Below are 13,867 nucleotides of genomic sequence, written 5' to 3' on the forward strand. Positions count from 1 at the left end.
AAACTAAGCCTGCCACGATTGCTCAGACGCGGCGTCGTGGACCGCAGACTCGGATCTCAATACTGCGTTCACACCGGGGTGCGTGGTACGGACCTGAGGGACTGTCAGCAGGCGCCCTGGTCAGCGGGCCACGCGGGAACGGTGCACACCGGGGGCCTGGGGCCTGTTCCCCGCCCAACGCGCCCCACGGTGCTTGCAGATCGGGGTGGCCAAGGAAGGCATACAGCCCTCTGGGCCACGTGGTCAGTGTCTCTGAGGGTGGCCCTAACCTGAGACCTGTGCAGGACAGACCGACAGACCCGATTTCCCAAAGAAAAGCTGACCTTCCCTTGGGGCGCCTGCGTGGCTCAGTGGCTTGAGCATCCGCCTCTTGATTTCGGCTCCAGTCACGATGTCGGGGTCGTGAGCTCGAGCCCCGTGTGGGGCTCCCTGCCCAGGGCAAGTCTGCTTGAGGTTCTCTCTCCGTCTGCCCCTCCCTTCCCTCTCTCTCTCTCCCTCTCTCTCTCACTGTCTGTCAAATAAACACATATTTCTGTTTGTTTTCCCAGGACCTGGGCAGCTCTGAATGCGACCCGGAGGGAGAACACGCTGCTGGCCTCCCCAGTGAGGGGGAAAAAATGGACTTTTCCTTGATGTGGAAACTTAAAAGATAGAAATGACACAGTATCAGATGCTGTGGGTGTCCCTGTGGTCAGTGGACTAACGTCCTAAAGGTGTCCCCGGGACACACATGTCCAAATGCCACACGGCAGACAGAATGTGAAATCCAACCTCCCCCAGCTCGGGAGACCCGACATCTGAGCTCCGGGGGGGCGGGGGGGCAGGACCCCTGAGATCCAGGGGCTCCGGGGAGGGTCCCTCCTGCCTCTTCAGGCGTCTGGGGCCCCAGGTGTCCCCGGGCTAGAGGCCACGTCCCTCCCGTCTCTGCCTCCGTCCTCACGGGGCTCCTCCTCTGCGTCTGCGTCTCCTCCTCTGTCTCCTATGAGAACCCCTGTCATTGGACATAGGGCCACCTGGTCCAGGACGAGCTCAGCTCAGATCTGTGCTCAGCGGGGAGTCTGCTTGGGATTCTCTGTCTCCCTCTGCCTCTGCCCCCCGCCCTCTAAAATAAGTAAATAAATTTTTAATAAAAGTGATAAAATTCCCAAAGAAAGACACAGCTGTATGTGAAAATGTGAATAAATCTCAAAAACTGTAAACATGTATCCAGGTGAGAAATCTGCCTATTTTTCCAGGAGGAATTCCAGATACTGCACGTCCACAGACGTGGACACACGTGGCGGGATCCACTACACACTTCTTTTCTGCAAAAACTGAAGGCTGCAATGCCCACATGCTCATCAGTGTGGGCCTGTGGCCACTGGTCCCGGGGCCACCGGAGGCACAAGGGCCTGAATCAGGGCCACCAGGTCCTTGGACCAGAAAGTCCCCAGAGCTCAGTGTGACCTCCTTGTGGGTCGACCTCTGGACCCTCCAGCCCCAACTGCAGAGGACGCTGAGCTCGCGGCTGACGGGGCATGAGGGATGCAGCCACAAGAAGCCAGAGGGTTCCCTACACGAGGGACAGGCTGGCAGGGCGCGTGATCCCGAATCCCTATGCTGTCAGGTTCCCACGGAGCCACGCGCCCCGGGGGTGTGCAGGTGCCTGACAGGCATGCATCATAACAAAGGAGATGGAGAAGAGAAGACACTCACATGGTGTGTGTGTGCACGTGTGCTCGAGTGTGCGTGTGTACACGTGTGTGCATGTTTATGTGTGCCTGTACTATGTGCGTGCATGTGTGTGTGGATCGGTGCCTGCATTGTGTGTGTCCATGTGTGTGTATGTGCCATGTACCGTGTACATGGATCTGTGTACGCACCTGTGTTGTGGGTGTGCATGTGTTATGTGCCTGTATTATGTGTGTGTTCATCTATGTGTACATGCCTATACCGTGTACATGGATCTGTGTACGTGCCTGTACCGTGTGCATGCATGTGTGCATGCACACCTGTCCGACTATATTATGTGTATCCAGTGTGCACTTTGCATGCTTTCCAGCACACCCAGACCGTCCCCTGCCGGCAGCGTCCCAGCAGGGGACACAGAGGCCCTCACCTGGGATGGACAGGTGGTGCAGGGGCACATCCCAGAGCAGGGGGCACAGCGCCGACATCCAGTCTGCATTTGTGGTGCATGGCAGGCTCTGGAAGCTGCCGGAAGCGCTCAGCTGTCCGCCCATCGGGGGCCACCCTGCGTGACCTGAGGACGGAAGGGAAGGTTTGCAGACATAAACCAAGGGGACCCACAGCTGCCTCCAGGGCGGCCCCTGCTCCCGTCATGCTAATCCCCCCGACTCCCTTCCCGGGTCTGTGGGGGCAGGTCCTCCATCCTGAGGGGGGGGACGCCTCGAGGGCCCAGGTCAGCACCCCACACTCTGTCTCCCTCTGATAGGGTGCAGGGAATGTGGTGCGTGGAGTCCCAGACAGAGCCCCGCTGAAGCCCACACAGTCCCCCAGAAGCACGGGAGATGCCGGGCTGGGGATGGCAGGGAGCCCTCTGGTCCTTAACCTGTGGCCCCGGCCACTGCCTCCTGAGCCCCTGCCAGGAGCATGCCCGACCCCTGCAGGGCAGCAGACCCTCAGGATTAGCACACGCGTGGGTGTGTGACATCACCTACAGAGGAAAGGGAGCCCCAAGACGTGTGCACAGTGTTCCCTGGCCAGGGGGCGAGACCTGGGGGTCCCCTACTGCTAAAGCCACATGCCTGCCCACCACAGCCCAGCGTCCTCACCTGCCACCTGTACCCAAGGGACACCATCAGGGGCTGAGCCATGTCCCCAGCCCCAAGGTGACACATCCCGGTCACCCTGCAGGAGCCTGTCCTGGGCTGAGCCGTGTCCCCCCACCCCCCACCAGATCCCTGGCTGCAGCCCTGGGGCGTAGGAAGGGTTCCGAGCAGAAACACGAGATGTAAGAACCAGGCCCATGGCGACCACGCAGCATTTGGCCACCATGCCGTCACCCCACCCATGCGTGGGAGGGCCGAGTCCCCTCTGGTGTGCATGTGCCCCTTGCCCCTGGGCAGCTCTTGGTGCTCTGTGTGCACAGCGCAGGGGCTCAGAATTTGCCTCCCTGAAATAGGCCACTTTGCTATCAGGATTATTCTGAGCTGAAGGCGACTGAGAAACCACAGCCACCCGGGAGCTCCGAGCTGTCCCCTCTGCCTGAAACCAGGTGGCAATTCCCTGCTCCGTCCCCAGTTCTGGCTCCAGCCCAGAAATGAGGAACATTCGCAGCAGAGAAGTGACGCTTCCCTCCCGGACTTTCCCCTCAACGTCTACCTTCTCACAAGTCACTGTCCTGACACCCCGGCCCCCTTCCTCCGCGGTGTCACCCAGGGTCCCCACAGGGGTGCCCGGCTCGCTGAGAAGGCGGGCAAACCGGGGGTGGCCTCCGTGAATCCTCCTCCCCTGCGAGGCCTCGCACACGGAGCTGACCTTTTCTCCTGTGCGTCTTTGGTCATTTTGTTTATTTCTTTGTTAGTTTTCAAAATAAGCCTGATGCGCAACGTGGAGCCCAAACTCGCAAGCCCGAAATCACGCGCTGCACGTTCCACCCATGGAACCAGCCACAGCCTCCTGGTTTTCCTCGTTTTCATTTGCAGGTCGCGTCCCCAAGCCTGGGAGCGCACAATCTCCCCGTCTACACCGCGGCCAGGGCACCGAGAGCGAGAGCCGGTAGCGCTGGTTCTCCCACCTCGGCAGCGACGAGCACCCGTCCTCTCCCGATCCGTAAGGGGGTCCCTGAGAGGCTCTCTGAGCACCCCTGCACCCATCTTCCCTCGTGGTGTGTCCCAGGGCTCAGCTCGCTCTCAGGCTCAGCGGTGTCCCTGCAGGAGAGCATGTGGAACCCCACAGCTCCTGGGGGCACTGACGTTCATGCAGCAGGTGTCCAGGGGGCAGGGCTGGGCTGCGCCCCCAACCCCACAGGAACCATTCCTCCAGGTGCACCCGGGGCCACACGCCGTGTCTGGAATGCAGGCGGACCGGGAATTGTGTAAGCGAGCCCTCAGCACTGCTGGTGTGCACGGACCTCCCCTGTGTGCTCGGCCCCAGGAGGCTACCGCCCATGTCCTTGATAGGAGAACGGGGGCGGGGCCTTCACTCCCCTCGCAGCCGCAGCCGAGGCCAGCCCAGGCCCAATCCTCCGCGGACGGCCAGACGGGAGCGACAGCACAGTCCATGGCGGGACACCAGTGCCTGCGTAAAGGGGACGGCAAATGTCCACCAGCGGAGGCCCCTCCATGGTCCCTTGGGAGAGGTCCAGGTGCCCCCGCGCCCTCTGTCGGTCCCCTGGGGGAGGGAGCCCTGGAGTGTGTGTGTGGACAGGGATTGCACAAAACTGGAGTGCATGCCGGCTTGCAGGCGCCCACAGCCCAGGCAGGTGACACAGCCGAGCCTCCCACCTGTGAGCCTGCAGGGACACTGCCCATCCCCACGTGGCACATCTGCGGGCGGTGACTGGCTCAGGAAATAGCTCAGGAAATAGCTCAGGAAATAGCTTGTAGGTGAACTAAGCGACTTGCCAGCCGCCAGCATTCCGTCCTCACCGGGCTCCCCAGCGCTCCCAGACCGGCCAGACGCGGTGCCCCAGCACCTGAGGACCAGACCGGCGGTGGCACCCGGGGCGCCAACATCCTTTCACCTGCCAGGCAGCAGGGTCGGTGCCCAGGGCACCTGCCACCATCAGGACCCTGTAGCCACAGCCTGGGCGTCCGGCTCAGCTCTGACCCCAGCACCCTGCCACCCTCCCTGCGAGTCTGCAGGGGACACTCTGGTGGCCCTTCCCGCTGCACCTCCCGCGGGTCAGAGGAGGAGTGACCCCAGTGCCCACACCCCAGGCTGGGTCCCCCTCAGCCTGCTGTCCCCACGGCCCCCCACCGGCCAGCCCGGCACTCACCACCCGCCGCAGTCTCTCCCAACAGAGTTTCCGGCAGAGATTCCCTCCTCTGGCCACTGCCGCTCAAGCACTTCCTAAAACGAACTCTGCCAGGCCATTGGTCGCCGGGAGCACCACCCCGAGGGGAGGAGGAGCTGCCTCCTAGATGCTTCTCTCTGCCCCTGGACCTGGACCGGGCAGCAGCCTGCAACCCCCAGGCCCAGAGCAGGAGCCCCCCCCCGGGGCCGGCGCTGGCCCACGGCCAAGGTCCTCACAGCCCCAGGCTGCGGGGACCACCGTCTAACGGGGCTGGAGGATGTCCTGAGTATGACCGTGGGGTCAGGGGTCAGAGGACAGGGAGAGGAGGGCACCCTGAGTGCAACCACCGGGTCAGTGGTTAGGGAACAGGAGGGTGTCCTCACGGTGTCCTGAGTGTGACCGTGGGGTCAGTGGAGAGGACGTGAGGACAGGAGGACGTCCTGAGCGTGAGCACGGGGCCAGCAGCCGTGGGACGGGGCGGGGGCGGGAGGACGAGCCCTGGCTGTGGTCTGCTGCTGTCACTCTGGACCCCGGGGCCACAGCAAACAGGACTTTCATCAGAGCTCCACTGGCCTCACAGCCTCCGCGCCCAGTGCCTGTGACCTCTGAGCCCCTGGTCGACAAAGTGACCATGTCCTCCACTGAAGTGTCCAGCCCTCTAGCCTGAGTGGCCCTTGTCCCGGGCCTGACCAGGGCATGTGGCCTCCGTGGAGGAGGCGGATTCCCCAGGGCACACCTGGAGCCCGCCCCCTGCCCTGATGCTGACCCCAGGTGACTGGGAGCCCAGCAGGTGGGACCGTGGTCCTCCCCCCAACCCTGCCCCGGCTGCCCGCCCCCCCAGCCCCGTTCATGGCACACTCAGCAAATGTGCCTCATGCAGGTGTGTGCATGCCTGCCAGAGACAGAAACCTAGCGGGGACACAGGACACAGGTGTGGGGTGGCTCAGAGGGCCAGCCCAGGGCGGGGTGGGACCTTGGACCGTGGCCTCGCTCTGTCCTGGTCCTGGCACCCTCACCCTGGAGTCCTTGATGGCTGCAGGCACCGTGGGGTCTCACGGGGACACAGCTCAGAGGCCATCATAGCCCAGTGGCTTCTCCTCCCTCCCCTCCCCCTTCCTCCTCCTCCCTCCCCCTTCCCCCCTCCTCCCTGTCCCTTCCTCTCTCCATGGAGACTCAGCTCCCTGCCTGAAGCCCTCTCCCTGGCCCCCTGGCCTCTTGGCAGCCCAGGGCCCCACACGGAGCCTGTGAGCTGGGGCGGTGAGTTCTGGGGTTTGACAGTCAGCAGCTCTGGGCTCCCCGCCCCTGCAGAACAGACCCTCCCCCCATCTGGGGGAACTTCCTGAGTCCCAGCCTTGTCCCAGGCGGCAGGACGGGGACTGCACCTCGGCCATCCCCAGAAGCTGCTGAGCCCAAGCAGGACATGGCCCTGAAAGACCCAAGTGGTCAGGCTGTCCCGGGGCGGATGTGGGGACACGGGGAGGACGCCCCAGACAAGGACGCCCAGCCTCCTGGCTTTGCAGACAAAACAAGGGCCAGGACCCAAGGGATGCTGGGCTCTGGGAGCTGGACAGGCTAGGGAACCCACAGGGGCGGCCGTGCCCACACCTCAGTGAGCCCAGAGACCCACGTCAAACCTGATGCTGCACCCGGGGTCCTCCCCCGACTGAGATGACCCTGCACCGGGGTCCCTCCCCTCCCCCACTGAGGCTGACCTGCACCCCGGCCCCTCCCCCACCCACTGAGGCTGACCCTGCACCTGGGTCCCCTCCCCCACCCACTGAGGCTGACCCTGCACCCGGGTCCCCTCCCCCACCCACTGAGGCTGACCCTGCACCCCGGCCCCTCCCCCTCTGGGCTATGGGCACCTCCAGTTTCCTCCTGGATGTTGGGCACCTCATTCCTTTAGTCCCAGAGCTTTGTCAGTCCCCAAAGCACAACCCACAATGAGTGTGAGGACAGGACCTGCGGCGCACCCTATAGGCAGTGGGGTCGTCTTCCCCGCACAGGTTGCTTGTGGGGGGCCAGCACTGTCGCTCAAAGAGCCTTCCTTTGTGGAGGACGATGGCCACCTCTTCCCAAGGACACCCTCAATCTCAGCACTGTGCTGTCACATTGGGGGCAAAGTATTAACATCAAGGCAGCTGAGTCTGTGGTGTGACCCCAACGCATGACATCACCCCAGCCCTGTGACCTCCACTCTGTGACATCACCTTCACCCTGTGACATCATCCCCCACCCCATGGCCCCACCCTGGACATCATTCCTACCCCATGATCGCATTCTGTGACATCACCCCTACCCTGTGAGCCTGGCCCCCAGTACAGTGACCTCCACCCAGTGAACCCCACCCCGTGACATCACCCCTACCCTGTGAGCCTGGCCCCAGGAATGTGACCCCCACCCCGTGACATCACCCCACCCTGTGGCATCACCCCTACCCTGTAAACCTGGCCCCCAGTACAGTGACCCCCACCCAGTGACCTCCACCCTGTGACATCACCCACCGTGTGACCCCCACCGTGTGACATAACCTGATCCTGTGATCCCCACCCCATCATATCACCCCTACCCTGTGAGCCTGGCCCCCAGCACTGTGACCCCCACCCAGTGACCCTCATCTCGTGACATCACCCCACCCTGTGACCCCCACCTCATGACATCACCCATACCCTGTGATCCTGGCCTCCAGCACTGTGACGCCCACCCTGTGACATCACCTGACTCTGTGACCCCCACCCCGTGACATCACCCCTACCCTGTGAGCCTGGCCCCAGGGATGTGACCCCCACCCAGCGACCCTCATCCCGTGACATCACCCCACCCTGTGACCCCCACCTCATGACATCACCCATACCCTGTGATCCTGGCCTCCAGCACTGTGACACCCACCCTGTGACATCACCTGACTCTGTGACCTCCACCCCGTGACATCACCCCTACCCTGTGAGCCTGGCCCCAGGGATGTGACCCCCACCCAGCGACCCTCATCCCGTGACATCATCCCACCCTGTAACCCCCACCCCATGACATCACCCCACCCTGTGACCCCCACCCCATGACATCACCCCACCCTGTGACCCCCACCCCGTGACATCACCCCACCCTGTGACCCCCACCCCATTTCTCTGGGACCTGTGCTGGGAACAGGATGTACCTGGGGGTGAAGAGGTCTCAGGGTTGAAACTCCTCCCGGGATAACACGACTCGTGTCCGGCACCAGGTCAGCAGGATTTTCTCTCCTGGGGTCGTTTTCCTGATTCTCATGGTTTCCAGCAGGGACACAAACAAACACAAAAACCAAGGTTCTAAACACCTTTTACAGGTTTTCCATCAAGTATTGTTTCTGTACCAATTCTTCAGGTACCGACTTATCCTTGAATTTCTGCGCGGGGGACCTACAGGCGGGGTCCTGGGGATCCTGGGAATCGCCGAGGGTCTACCCGGATGCAGGGATCTCCTTCCCCCTGTGGCCACCGCTCCGGACTCTCCGGTCAGATGCTGTCCCCTCACCCCTACCCTGTGAGCCTGGCCGCCAGTACAGTGACCTCCACCCAGTGAATCCCACCCCGTGACATCACCCCTGTCCTCCCTGTCCCCTGTCCCCCCACTGCTCTCCGGAGTTGCTGCCCCGTGTCCCCTCTGCTCCCTGAGGTCTCTCCTCCATGTCCCCTCCCGCTCCCTGAGGTCAGTCCCCGTGTCCCCTCCTGCTCCCTGAGGTCAGTTCCCCGTGTCCCCTGCCCGGGGTCTGTCCCTGTCCCCACACGTGGTCCCTGTGGCTTCTCCACAACCACAGCCCCTCCCAACCTTTCTCTGTGTTACCTCTCTAGCGGTGCTACCTCTCCTGCTCTGGTCACTTCTTCAGGGGTCACCGTCCTGCCTCTGCCGGGGGGCTCATGGACGTCAGTCACCCCGCGGCTGTGTTCTTGCCCAAGGTCCCCGTCTGTCTGCCTCTTGGTGCAGCCGCAGACCCCGACAGGCAGAGGCATGCTGAGTCCCATGGGCCCGAGAGCGGGGAGGCTGCCGTGACCCTGAGTCCCCCGGGGCTGCCGTCCCTACGGGGCCGCCTGTAGGCATCTCACAGGGACTCCCAAGCAGCCCCACTGGGGCCGGGCCGCTGGGGCTCCCTCACCCGCGTGGGCTCCCGGTTCTGGGGAAAGAACCCGAGACCAGTTTCCTAGGCTCCGAAGCAGCATCGTGTGAAATGTCCAGGGACCACATTCATGCACGAGTTCCTCAGTCGGGAGCGTGGGGAGACGACGTGTGCACGTTTCCCAGGGACCACACCATGTGCTCCTTGTCCAGCTCCTGCGACCCTGCTCGGGGTGGAGCCGACCTCATGCAGGCTCATCCGTGTGTCGTCCGTGTGTCGTCTGTGTGTCCACACTATGAGGACCACCGCCCATGGGTCTCCCCTCTCTGTGACTCTCTGTGTCTCCTTCTCTGTCTCTCTCCATCTGTGTCTCTGTCTCTCTCTCTCCATCACGCTCACACGCTCACACACTCACCGAAGCTCACGCTCACATGTGCTCTCACAGCTGCAGAAGCAGAACAGTCCCCCAACGCCCCCCTCCGGACACATGCTCCTGGGCTGGGGTCTTCAGCTCCGGACCTGACCCCAGTGTGCAGGGTGGGCGTCTCTGCGACACCACGTGGGATCCCAGCAAAGAGCCCAGGCACCGCAGCAGGGCGAGGGAACACAGAGGGAATGGGCTTGGGAGAAGAGATGAGGAGACCCCGAGGGTGCAGAGGGTCACCCCATCCTGCGCACCTGGAGGAGTGCAGTGATCCAAGGAATCCGTGCCTCGGTGCTCCAGAAATCAGCTGCACTGTGGGTGAGACGATGCTGGGGTTGGAGCCCCAGGACCTCACTCTGTGACCTCACGGGGTCCGCGCAGAGGCCATCACGTCAAGCGAGGTCTTGGGTTGGACCAATTTTCACATAAGGAGAGGAAACGGGGCCACAGACACACACCCACCCAGGGACAGCGTCCTGAGAAGTTGCCACAACCCAGCAGCCCGCAGACACTGCGGGACACGCCTGGAGCCGAGCCGTCCCCGGATCGGCCGCATCTGGGCCTCAGGTCCCTCCAAGGGGACCCAGAGTTGCCACCCCAGAACAGCCACTTTGGCCTACAGATTGGCTCGAGCCTCTGGCACCTGAGGACGGACACGTACGGAGGAGGTGTCCACCCTCTTTTCCACCTAAAAGTGGCCTAAGCTCCGGCACCCTGTCCTGCACCAGGACGAGGAGTGACCGTCGTCTCTGGAGATGGGCTGGCAGCACTGCAGACACTGAAGACAGACCTAAAGCAGCCGTATGATTTCATGCTCTCGTCCCCGCAACATCTTCCCTCAAAACCCAAGCTGTCCCTTAGTTGAGAGGGTCCGTCGCCCGTGACCGTGACGACATCCATGAGCGTCCCTTCCTGTCTGTGCAGCCCTCTGCGTGTCGGTGTTCACGGGAATTGCGTTCTGCTTTCCTTTTGATCTTTCTTTTCTTTAACGCACAGGCCTCAGTGACCGGACACAAGAGGATGGAAGGGAAGCCCTCCGTCTCCGAAGCCCCCGCAGAGCGACCCGGAGTGAGACCCAGAGCCGCGACCGGGCAGCACCCCCAGATCCCGGCGACAGTGCGCACATTTCTGCCGTTCCACCACTGTTAGCGCGCGTTGGTGTTGGCATCCCGGTTCCCGGTGGTGACGCGCTGTCCCGTGGCTCCTCTGAGACTCGGGCCGAGGACTCCCTCCCTCGCTCTGGCCACCGCTGGCTCTGCCGCCCGAGCGCTCGGCCTGTGGGCATCAGGGCCACCGACCACAGGCTCAGCCTCTGTCCTGCCACCAGGCCTCCGGCTGGGGCCGCCGTGCACCTGAGCCCCAGGTGGCCCTGCTGTGCGCCCCTCCTCACAGCTGGCTGGGTCGGGGAGCCACTCCCGCGCACCGCAGCCAGGACCCCGCGCCCATGGCCCGCCACGCGGGAGCCGCCTGCAGACTGGTGGTCATGGACTGCAGCCTTGCTCGCCGCTCTGCGTGGGCTCGACGACCTTCCCATCTCCACCTGCACCAGACATGCTGTACCCAACACCATCCAGGCCGATCTCCGTGAAATCACAGCAAAGCGCATCACCTGGTCCCGAGGGACCACAGTGGCCAGTTGGACATCAGGGACCTGGGTCGCTAAGCGTGCTGTGCCCACGAGCGCACATTGTGTGACAATTTGGGTCTGGTCAGCACCTGCGAACCCCCACCATGGAAAGCTGTGTGCACCCAGCCCTGCTGTCCCGCCCCGGCCAGCACAGTTGGGGCGGGCCTTCCCCCTGGGGTGGCTCTGGCCCCCTGGGTGTTCCTGTCGCCTCCCCACGGCTGCTCCGACACATCAGCACACATGGGGGCCCTTAACATTCACGGTCACGCTGGGGAGGCCGGAAGCACAAAGTGAGGCTGTCAGCAGCTTGGATTCTTCCGGAAGCTCTAGGGGACCGTCCGTCCAGGCTGCCTCCCAGCTCTGGCCCGGGTCATCCCCGCGCCCCTTGTGGGTAGACACATCGCCCGTCGGCGCCTTCAGTGCCACCTACACTTTCCGTCTCTGCCTCTGGTTCGTGTGTCTCCTAAGGACACGGTCGCCGGCCTCGGGGACCCTCTCCTGCAGGATGAGCTCGTCCCACATCCTTCACTGAATCACATCTGCACAGACCCTTCCCGAATACGATCCTGATTAGGGGTTAGGATGTGACATGTCTAGGGGATCACGATTCAACCCACTTCAGCACCTCAAAGCTGTGCCTTTTAACTCTTACTGTCTGTAACTTGCAAAAAGTTTCAGGGCGTATGGGATCCTGAGGGGCTTCCTTGTCCCATGAACGTTACCTTGGCGACAGTCACCTGTTGTGAGGCCTCCGCAGTGTGGTCCCTCCGACTGCAGTCCTGTGCCGGGAACCCCGCCTCGTAAGCCGCGCGGCGCGGGGCCTCCGGTCTTTGCTGTTATTCCTTCCTTCTCTCCCCTAACCCCTCTGCTTTACCTTCTGGGGCTACAACGAACACACTTTGTTTCTTGCAGCAGTTTCAGGTCTACGGAAACCCTGAGCAGAAAATGCAGGGCTCCCGTGAGCTCCCCTCCGGCCCCCGATGATGAACGTCGGGCCCTGGGCGGCACATTAGTGATGAGTGATGAGCTCACGTTGCACGTCATGAACCCTGCGAGTCCTTCGGGCTCCTCCTGCTGCTGCCACCTGGGGGCCTGGACCCCCGACAAGGACGCGAGTCCGCAGCTACGGGGCCTGGAGAGCAGAGGCACCGCCCCAAGTGCCCTGGGCGCGCCTGGCCCCTCCGCCCGCAGCACCGCCGCTCTCACGGCCCCCGACGTCTGCCCTTCCAGACAGGCGTCCCTCTCTTCTCCTCTGCTTCTACCTCAAGTTATGTTCTCATTCCTCATCACTCAGCTTGTCAGACATTTTCTTTTTCCTGCAGTGAAACTATTCTGTGACAGATCTTGATGCCTAAAAACGCGGTATTGATCACGGCAGCATCACTACAGCGGCTCAGTCAGCAGAAGTGCGACTCCTGACCCTGCGTCCCTGAGGTCAAACCCCATGGTGGGAGTAGAGATCACCTAAATGGATACATAAAATTAAAGTTGAAAAAGCTTCATTACATATATTCCCCATTTCCACCTTGAGATATTAGCAGCGAGACTCCTTAGATGGGCATCGACGGCTTGTTACGATATCACGTCTTTCACCTGCTTCTTCACGACGTGCCAAGGACTGCACGGAGGCTTGTGTCCCCTCAGCGGACACTGTGATCCGCTTCTCCTTCAGTCCAGTGCAAAGCAAATGGTGGCAAACGTTCAAAAGGATGTGTGGCCCACTCAGGAAACTGGCTTCCCGTTCTCGGGGTCTGGGGAGCAGCCAACAGGCTTCAGCGCTGCTTAGCAATTGCGCAATTGTTGATTTTGCCAGATAGTGTTTGACTTAAAAATTCTTGCTCTTTTTTTTAAAGACGTTATTTTTGAGTAGTATGTACAGCAAACGTGGGGCTCGGACTCACAACTCCGAGATCAAGAGTCTCACGCTCAGTCTCCGGAGCCAGCCGGGTGCCCCGACTGGCTCACGTGCTCAAAGCCTCAGGAAAGTTGGGGGAGGTCCATCTTACTCCGCTTTTGCCCGCGGGGTATTTTATCTTCATAAGGCCTCTCACTCATAGGATCTTCAGATCTGCATGTTTAGGGGCGCCTGGTGGCTTAGCCGGTGAAGTGTCTATCTTCAGCTCAGGTCATGACCTCGGGGTCCTGGGATCGAGTCCCGCGTCCAGCTCCCTGCTCAGGGGGAGCCTGCTTCTCCCTCTCCCTTTGCCGCTGCTCATGCTCTCTCTCTGTCAGATAAATAAAACCTTTAAAAAACCAAAGATCCTCCTGCTTAGGTGATGGGATATTGCCTGCGTGTCCGTCCCTGGATCCCGGCCCACCACCCAGGCCGCTCCCTCCTCAGACAGTCGCAGGCAACGCGAGAAGAATGCGCGCCCGTGTGCTGACAGCAAGCTCGCCACCCCCGGCGAGGCGAGCGGGGGCCCCTTCCTGAAACCAGCCCAGCCACCACCCAGATGCCACGGAACTGCCACGAACACGGGGCTCGTGCACAAACAACATGGAGCAAAACAATGCTCCGAAGCTGCCGCCATGTGCTACTACTCAAAGCCCAGAATGTTCCTGGCAGCTTGGTGATCACATCAGTAACATAAAAAATGCACATTTAATGCACAGGATCGGTGAGTTGTGACATGTGCGCACACCCTGACACTGCTGCCGTGTCAACAGGACGACGTTCCCTTGTCCTCAGCTGTCCTCCCGCCCCCGCCGTCTCCTGTTGGCAGACAACCCCAGACCTGCCTTCTGCCACAGGCGCTACTGCACGTC

The 13,867-nt window shown here is 62.0% G+C and overlaps 2 protein-coding genes across 9 annotated transcripts in view; one reads left to right on the plus strand and one right to left on the minus strand.

Annotated features, from left to right (window-relative positions):
- The window catches only part of LOC140628274 (putative GTP-binding protein 6), a 25,413-nt gene extending 24,260 nt beyond the window's left edge, over positions 1-1,153 (plus strand). For all 3 annotated transcript variants that reach the window (XR_012026579.1, XR_012026581.1, XR_012026582.1), the window contains one exon: positions 549-1,153. The gene's annotated coding sequence lies outside the window, so the exon portion shown is untranslated. The remainder of the gene's footprint in view (positions 1-548) is intronic.
- LOC140628275 (PI-PLC X domain-containing protein 1-like) overlaps positions 1-5,036 on the minus strand; it is a 15,296-nt gene extending 10,260 nt beyond the window's left edge. For 3 of the 6 annotated variants that reach the window (XM_072817497.1, XM_072817492.1, XM_072817496.1), the window contains exons 1-3: positions 4,943-5,033; positions 3,740-4,242; positions 2,099-2,242 (exon numbers count right to left, since the gene is read on the minus strand). In XM_072817497.1, coding sequence (XP_072673598.1) covers positions 2,099-2,242; positions 3,740-3,818 — 223 coding nt within the window. In that variant the 5' untranslated portion in view covers positions 3,819-4,242; positions 4,943-5,033. The other 3 variants (XM_072817495.1, XM_072817494.1, XM_072817498.1) reach the window with 3 other exon arrangements.
- Positions 5,037-13,867: the final 8,831 nt, after the last annotated feature.

The sequence above is a fragment of the Canis lupus genome, chromosome X, assembly GCF_048164855.1.
Source record: "Canis lupus baileyi chromosome X, mCanLup2.hap1, whole genome shotgun sequence".
Taxonomy (NCBI): domain Eukaryota; kingdom Metazoa; phylum Chordata; class Mammalia; order Carnivora; family Canidae; genus Canis; species Canis lupus.